General features: G+C 31.4%; 1 protein-coding gene across 1 annotated transcript; it reads right to left on the bottom strand.

Annotated features, from left to right (window-relative positions):
- Window positions 1-2,486: 2,486 nt before the first annotated feature.
- On the bottom strand, window positions 2,487-4,396 carry LOC118061051 (probable aspartic proteinase GIP2). The gene has a single exon (XM_035074413.2). The coding sequence runs from the start codon at window positions 3,924-3,926 to the stop codon at window positions 2,610-2,612; it is 1,317 nt and encodes a 438-aa protein (XP_034930304.1). The 5' UTR covers window positions 3,927-4,396; the 3' UTR covers window positions 2,487-2,609.
- Between the last annotated feature and the right edge of the window lie 4,094 nt (window positions 4,397-8,490).

The raw sequence follows: 8,490 nt of genomic DNA, 5'->3' as shown, positions 1-8,490 counted from the left end.
TCGAAGTGGATGACTGGATGTGTATATTATGATTAGTTATGGCTAATGACATCCGAAGTGGATGATCGAATGTGTATATTGTGATTAACTATGGCTAATGGCATCCGAAATGAATGATCAGATGTCTATTGTGGTTAGCTACGACGAATGACATTCAAGATGTATGACTAGATGGTCATATTGGGATTATCCATGGTTAACGACATCCGAATAGATGACTGAGTTAGAATAAGATTAATAAACATGTTAGCGGTTTTGCAAAGGATGACCAGGATAAAATGCAGTAAAATAATTGTGGCAAATGAATTAACTTTGGTCCCTACCACACCTATGAGAAGGTTGGGATGTAAGTGTAAGGATATTATAATTAAAGAAATATTAAGATTGTTTTATATATGTAAGGAGTAATGAAAGGATTATACTTACTTAAACTACAATATGCTTTTAGTTATTCTTTGGCATATTTTAGATTAATTATAATTCTTGTATCTATTTTGCTTTTGTAATAGGGACATCACATAATCAAGATGCATAGGTACCCTATTTCATAGATCCATATCTTTTGCAAAGAACTATGATTCACCCATTTCATATGCTATGTATTTGTAGAAGTGAACATTCCATTTGTATAATTGTTATTCAACATTTTTATATAAACTTAATTATGCTCATCACATTTTTAAATTGGGGATGTGAAGTATGTATTAATATGATCTAACGTGAACCTTATATATATATATATATATAATCGTGATATTGTGAGTATATATACTAATCATTTTTATGAGATGTCGATTTACATTATCTTATCTTGACTGTACTTTACTAATGAATGGAATCCACCTACCAATCTTCAGAATGATATTGTGAAAAGCATCAAGAACTTAACGGTTTATAAAAAAAATATAATTCACCATTGATTTTGGCTTTGAAAAAGCCAGGTTGTTACACGCATGTTGAGTTATGAGACCATGATAATCCTATAAAACAAATTATGAAGCTTAGTTTTTAATAAACCCAATATTGAATGAAGAAATTAAAAAACAAATCAATTAAAAAAATGAAAAAAATGACTTAAATCAATTCAGGTTAATCTTTCAAACCCGCAACTTAGGTTTTGAGACTAAAATAACCCAATAGAAAGCAAATTAAAACAAATTACGAAGCCTAATTCTCAATTAACTCAATGTTAAAAGGTGAAATTAAAAAAAAATCAATTAGAAAAATAAAAAAAAAAACTCGAGTCAATTGAATTAACTCGTCAAACTCACAATTTGAGTCATAAAACTAAGATAAACTTATAAAAAAATAAATTGAAAATAATTATGAAACCCAATATCTAATAAGTTTAATGTCGAAGGATTAATTAAAATTAAAATTAAAATTAAAATTAATATATATAAATTATAAAATAAAAAACCAAAAAAAAATATATATATTATTCTAGCAAACAATAATTTGTTAGGATGACTAAAGTATAATCTCTTTTTTACTTTATGTTTTTTTTTTAAATGAGAATAAAGCAAATAGTATACTAATATTAAAAGACGGGCGAAACCTCTTTTATAACTTGACTTGCTACTGTAGCCAAATGCATCAAAAGAAATTCCCTTTCATGTCAATAATTTGTTATCGTCTCCAAGTAAATTATTTGACTTGATAATTTTCTTTTTCTCGGCAGCATTCTTTAATAAGGAAGGTAAGATTGAGTAAATTGGTTTTGATAATTTTCTTTTATTTTTTATTTTTTTCTTAAGGTGGATTTTTTTCATTGATAATAAAAGATAGAAAGACTTGACATCTCAAATCTATGATAATAATATTGATAATTAAGAAAAGGTGTAATATTCTTCTTAAAAAAGTATAGTTTCCAATTAAAAAGAAAGTAAAGAGCATCTAGGTCAAAAAAAATTAAAAAATCAGTTTTCAATCAACACAATTATACCTTGCATGCTATTATGCAATCAGATTATTTTTTTTTGAAAAAATAGCAATAAAATATTAATGTTGTAAAGAATTGAAATCTCCTAGCTAGATTTTTTACTGCCTTGAATTTAGAATTAAATTATGCAAAAGTTTCTCTAACATAATCTAATTAATTTGAAGATTCAAAAGTATCATCTCCAACCGATAAAAAAAATTAAAAGATTAAATAAAAAAAATGATAAACCTAACAGAAAAAAAACTTTTTCATCAATTTGAATCTTTATTTAGTTCAAATTTAAAATTAAATAATGTAATAGTTATCTTGATATGATCGGTTCAAAAATAAGTTGAAAAATTATTAAAAAAATAAGAATAAAATAAAAATGCAGCCCATCAGGGGAAAAAAAGGGGGGGGGGTCTGAATTAAAAAAAAAAAAGCATCACTTTCACTTTTAACACGAAATAGAGATTCCAAGTTGGTTAGTATAGAAGCACTTTATTCTCCATAAGCAAGAGAGTATTGGTCTGTATAAGATAGAGAACATTATTTCATAAAAATCTCAACAACAAAACTTGACTTCTTTATACTCAGGCTTAATTGAGAATAGTGATATTGACTGTAACATACAAAATCCATGGATTGAAGTAATTACAAGAGGAGACACCAAAATTGAAGAGGGGAATCACAAGGAATCTTTAAGTGTAGATAGCATCATCCTAGTATGATAATCAGAGCAAGATGTATGTCTAGTCAACAATGATGAACTAAATCCTAACATGGAAGTACCTAAATTGAACTCTAAAATATTATCCTCTAATTGAAACCCTCCTATAACAATTGAGGAACTGGTCTTGGACTTGAAGCCACCATCCAAGAAACCTAGGCACATAACCTCATCAAGCACCGGCACCATCGCATTCCTACCATGCACCCTCCACTTCACCATCTCACTTTGCAAAACTAGATCAATGGCAGGAACCATTGGCCCCAACAACATGCTGCTAGGAACTTCTTTTGAGCTAAAACAGAGACCAAATGGTGCCACAGGTGCCACAACTGTCATGTTCAGGAAATAATTATTAGTAGCAGCCTCCTTGTAAGCTTCAATAAAGCTGCTATATATTGAGCTCTCCAAAGTGGTGTAGGGCGCAGTTGTGCTTATTTTTGTGCCTCCACCAATACCCTTTTGCCTTAGAGACAATCGCTTGCCATTAATTTTGATGGACTTCACGTTGATGGAATAATCTTGTGAGCTGCCACTGCCATCTGGGCTAGTCACTAGTGGTGTGTACATGAGTGACCTTGAAATTTCTTCGCCAAAAATCGAGTCGTAACCAGGCTCATGGCCGAATAAAATGAGACCATCTGTAGATGATAGGCAGGTTGCAAATTTTCTCTGGAGCCCAAATTTCGAAGCGAGCTGTGATGGAAGAGCAATTCGAGACCTACCGAGGCCAAGCATTCCCTGGGCACCCCTCGCTAGCCTATTTAAAAGAAATCTGGGTGCACAAGAGTAGAGAAAGTGATCTACTGTAGTGACTGGACCTGATTTTGACCCGTCAACTGATTGGACGGTCAAGCTGTCTTCTACAAGCTCACCTCTTGTTGCTGACCGTGTGATGCTGTTCTCTGTGGAGAGACCACAAGCGGTACATTTCCGTTTAGGCATAGCAGCAGAGGAGGCGCAACTCATGTTGTTCGGCTTTGCTGCAGGGCACTGGATTGAGCAGCTTGGAATCAGACGCCTAGATGAAGACAGGCGTCCTGAGGAACATTCAAGCCAAAGAGATGGACACCCCAGATCAAGTACAACCCTGACGGGTTCTGGTGAGGTGCCGTGATAAATTGTGGTCAAGTATTGAAAGGTTGCAGGATCTTTGGTCACAGGAAGAACAAGAGACCTAATTGGTGAATTGGGAATTTGAGCACAAGACGGGTTGACATTAAAAATGTAGATAAAAGAACAAAAGAGAAGAAGAAATTGAATACACGCCATCATCGAATGAAACTTGCAAGAAGATTAGGGTTACCTGCGACTAATGTAGTTTGTATCTCAGATGCGGTGGGTCGACGCAGCTGGGTTATCACTTATCAAGTAGTACAAACTACAAGGAATGGATAAGGTCTTGCAATAATTTTATTTTGCTGACTAGATTGGTGGTAATGTCCACTGAAGGATGGGTGTCCAGTGTTTATCTTCTTTCTATGCACACGTGTATCACGACTTCGGTTTTTTCTTTTCTTCGTAATAATAATAAAAAAACAAATCTGCATGCTCTCCTTTTTACAAATCACATAGTTTGGTGATTCAAAGCAAAATGCAAAAGTTCTTGGCAGAAACTGCCAATAATATAAATCACTTCGTTTGCTGGTCTGAAAATGAGAGAAATGGGTAAGACTTATTGTGTGTTTCTAGATAGTTTTTTTTATAAAAATAATTTTTAATTAAAAATATATATTAAAATAATGTTTTATTTTAAAAAAATATATATTAGTACATTACAATCACAATCACTGATAAACATATTAAAATGCATCAATTTGATGTTTTTTCTAACATAAATAAAACACTTTTAAATACAAAAACAAACTTTATTTTAAGACAAACAAATAAAAAAAACTTATAATACATGTTTACCTCCACAACTCCTTCGATTACATGAAGTGTTATTAAGTTCAATTTAGCAGGTTAATCAGTCAATTCAAGACTTAAACTAGACTAGTTTTCATGTTGAACAGAGTAGAAATTCATCCAATCAAACTCGATCAATTTAACAAATTATACGGTGAGTAATTAACTTATAAACATGACTTTATCAAAATAGTTGTAGACTTGCTACTAGTTTGGTAATATGGTACTTGTATTTTTATAAAAATACACTTAATCTGAATAAATTATAGTTATTAAATTTAGTTTGGCCTGCTAAATGATCTAGTGTCTCGTTAACTTAAAACATGATTCGAGCTTGTTTTTTAACCAGGCTAAGAATTAACTCAATTAAACCCAACTAAGTCAATTTCAATTATTTTAAAAAAAAAACCCATGTAATTTATCATCTATATTGTTTCATATAAAACACACCTAAAATGACATTGTTGTGAGAAATAAGAGTTGACCCATCATGGAAAAAAAAAATCTAAATTTTTATAAGATTATATACATGTTTTATGTGTGCCCCCTACAAGAAATAAAAAATTTTAAGTTTTGATCTCCCTTGAATATTTCTTAAAAAGTTATTATATAGCTCTCTCACGAGACTCACCTATCCCACCTATCCACAAGTTGGGCCACCTAATCTTCAACTCGTGTAGAGTTGAATTTAGTTTCGGAATTGGTTTGAAAAGTATAAAAAATAATATATAATTATTTTTTTAAAAAAGAAACCTATTAAAAAATATTTAAATATTTCTCCACAAAAAACGCACTTTAAAATAAACTAATTACTTTTACTGCTGGATGAATAAACAGCACACATTACAACATGGTTAAATTTATTTCATTTCAAAATTCCAAAACATGAAAAAAAAACCTGACCGAACTGTCGTTGGAATTGTGAGAAGCGTCGTCGTGAAAGGAGAGTGATTTGGATGGCTTCTTCTTTCTCCACCGGTCTGTAACTTGAGCGACTGTGTCACCAGTAAGAGCAAGGGAGCCTGCGGTCACAGCTTGCTTTAAAGGGAACCGGTAACCGCCACCGCCGGATGCTGGCTCAGAGGATCTCGATGCTTTACTCTGGTGTATCCTCATTTCCACCCCCACAAGCCTCTATTCCCACCACTCCCCGCTTCCATTAGCTAGATGAAAACCAGGGGAATGAAGGGCTCTCGGATTTTCTTTTCTTTATTTTAATTGCCCAATTTGCCCTTCGAAAAGAGTTCCGTAACCTTACAGTTATGCCCTTGCTCTTTTTCTAATTTTACAACTGAAACGTGTCTAGAGATCAAGATAGTGGGTTAATATGCTCGTAAGTCCCTCTGCTTTAGTAATTTTCTTACTGTGGTACCTCATCAATTAATTTTTATAATAAAGCCCTCCTGAGCCCCTGGGGCTTTCTATTTTATTGTATTGAAAGGCTCAATGAATTGGAATTTTTTTTATTAGGCCTGATCATTTTAGGACAAACAAATTATTATGATTAATAAGATGAGTTTCAAGAGAATGATATGAAGTTCTTATAGAGCGGAACCATGCAATACTAAGTACAAGATAGATCTTTTAAAGAGCAATGCACTTTACTATTATGTCAATTCATTTGGGCCCAACAAATTCATTTTTTTTTCTATTCAAATATAAGCCATGTCTCATATCGAAAATTCTTTATAGATGAAAAAAATACTAAATAAGCTTTTGACTACTCAAATATATCTTTCTACATTCATACGTAAACACCGATTTATCAAGAATACATAAGAAAAACATTTTAAATTATTGATTCATTGCAAAAAATGGCTTAAAACCAATAATTCATTATCCAACATATTTTTCCATTTTAATACTCGATCTAAAAGTTATCAATATTTATAAAAAATATTATTATTTAACAAAAGCCTATTGAATCAAATGACAAATGCATTGCTGAGGAAAAGATTGTTTTCTCTAGATGAATTGAAAATTGAATTCATATAATAAAAGAAAGGTTTCTCATACTTAGCCTAAAATATACATGGGCATGAAATATGGATTAAGTATAAAAGAATTGATTAAGTGGTAGAATCAAGGAAACACCTCCTTCTACTATATTGAATATGTTACTGGTAAAATGTCCATGAGCACTATAACTTAGTTATAAAACAAGGATAAAAATTGATATTACAATTTTAATGATAAACTAATTTAACTTTATCATCATTTTATATTTTAGTTATAATACGGAATAGTTTACTGGTCCACGCTATACTGTGAATCATATAAAAAGTTAAGAGTTTTTTTCTAGCCACATGGAACTATTTTGTATTATTATTAAACTCGATTCAACAGGTCAACCTTGGAACCTCTCAACCTGATTTTTTAACTAATCCGAGTTTAAAATTAACCCATGTGAGAGTTGTCTTAACATGATCAAGTCAACTTGGTGGGTTCAAAAGAAACTCAGATGATCAATAAAAAATATGGTTTGACTTTAAATTTTTTTTAAAGATAATATCTTTCACCCTTTCCCACATTAAAAAAAGTTAATAGACGAGGGGTGACATGGCTTAGCTGGTAAAGAGGTAGACAGAGAGGACTGAGTGTCAGGGTTCTTCCTCGGGCATTTCTCGTTCCCCTACAAAGGAAGGGAGTTTTATTTTAATATTGAGATAATAATATATTTGATTGATTCACAGCTTAACCCTCTAAACCCACAACCTGGATCATGGACTTCACTAGATTTAACAACTTTTTTAAACTATTTTTAACTTAATGTTATGATTAAAAAAAAATAGACACTCGTAAAATTGAGCATTAATCAAATACTAAGACATTTGTTTAAGATTGTGATAACATCATAAAAAACAAATTGAAACAAATTATAAAGACCAATTCAAAAGCAACCCAATGTTAAAGGATGAAATAAAAAAAAAACAAAAAAACAAAAGCCAAAATGAATTCAATCGTAAGAAAAAAAAATTGAAAAATGGAATTAAAAAAAAAAAAGGGAAAAAAGGGCCCCAACCCAACATATCAACTTTGAAATCTCTCGATTCAGCTCCTTGCCTAACTTGAGTTTAAAATCATTTTGTGTAGGGGTTGCTCCGACATGGCCTAGTTAACTTGGTAGGTCTAAGGACAACTCAAATGATCAGTAAAAAGCGTGGTTTAGCTTAAAAAATTAAGATGATATTTTTTAATATTAAGACAGTGACAAATTTGATCGATTAGACTTCGCGACTTAACTTGCCAAACCTACGATCCATATCATGAACTCTATTGGTTTAACAACTTTATTTTTTAACTATTTTTTACTTAATGATATGATATAAAAAATAAGTGTTTACATAATTAAGCACCAATCAAATGTTAGGATTGTCGCACTTGGATGCGTAGCGTCAGGGCTCAAGTAGTTGCTACCTAGTTGTTTGATTTAGGGTTGCTAGGAAACCCGAGTACAATAATCGTATCAGAAACTTTAAGAGTATGAGATTGATTGTGGTTAAGAAATGTATTATCACCCCTAGCACATCTTCCTAACGTAAGCTGCATTATGTGATCTAAATGTAGTTTAAAAGTTTTGATGGGTTTCTAATCAATAGTCTGTCATGGTTCAAGAAAAAGATTTACTCTTACGAATAAATATGGTATTTTGAATTTATTATGGGCTTGAGTGCTCAAATGAATTATTATGAAAATGGTTTTCCACAATTCATATATTGCAATAAAAAATACTTCAAATTAAAATTGGTGAATATTTAAAATAATTCTAAGAATTTTCTGGTCAACTCCTGATATTTATATATTAGACTACTTGTAGGTCCAACATTTATACCATAATATTAGCCATTAATTTCATGAATTAAACTTTTAGGGGTTATTAGAATATTGGCTAAATTATCATGAATTCAATAACCTACTTATTAAATCCAAA

The sequence above is a fragment of the Populus alba genome, chromosome 8, assembly GCF_005239225.2.
Source record: "Populus alba chromosome 8, ASM523922v2, whole genome shotgun sequence".
Classification (NCBI taxonomy): Eukaryota; Viridiplantae; Streptophyta; class Magnoliopsida; order Malpighiales; family Salicaceae; genus Populus; species Populus alba.
The sequence above is the reverse complement of the archived record's forward strand: the minus strand, read 5'-3'. Positions and strand labels throughout refer to the sequence as shown.

Coding starts and splice junctions, on each gene's coding strand:
- LOC118061051 (XM_035074413.2), bottom strand. CDS start 3,926: ATGATGGCGTGTATTCAATTTCTTCTTCTCTTTTGTTCTTTTATCTAC.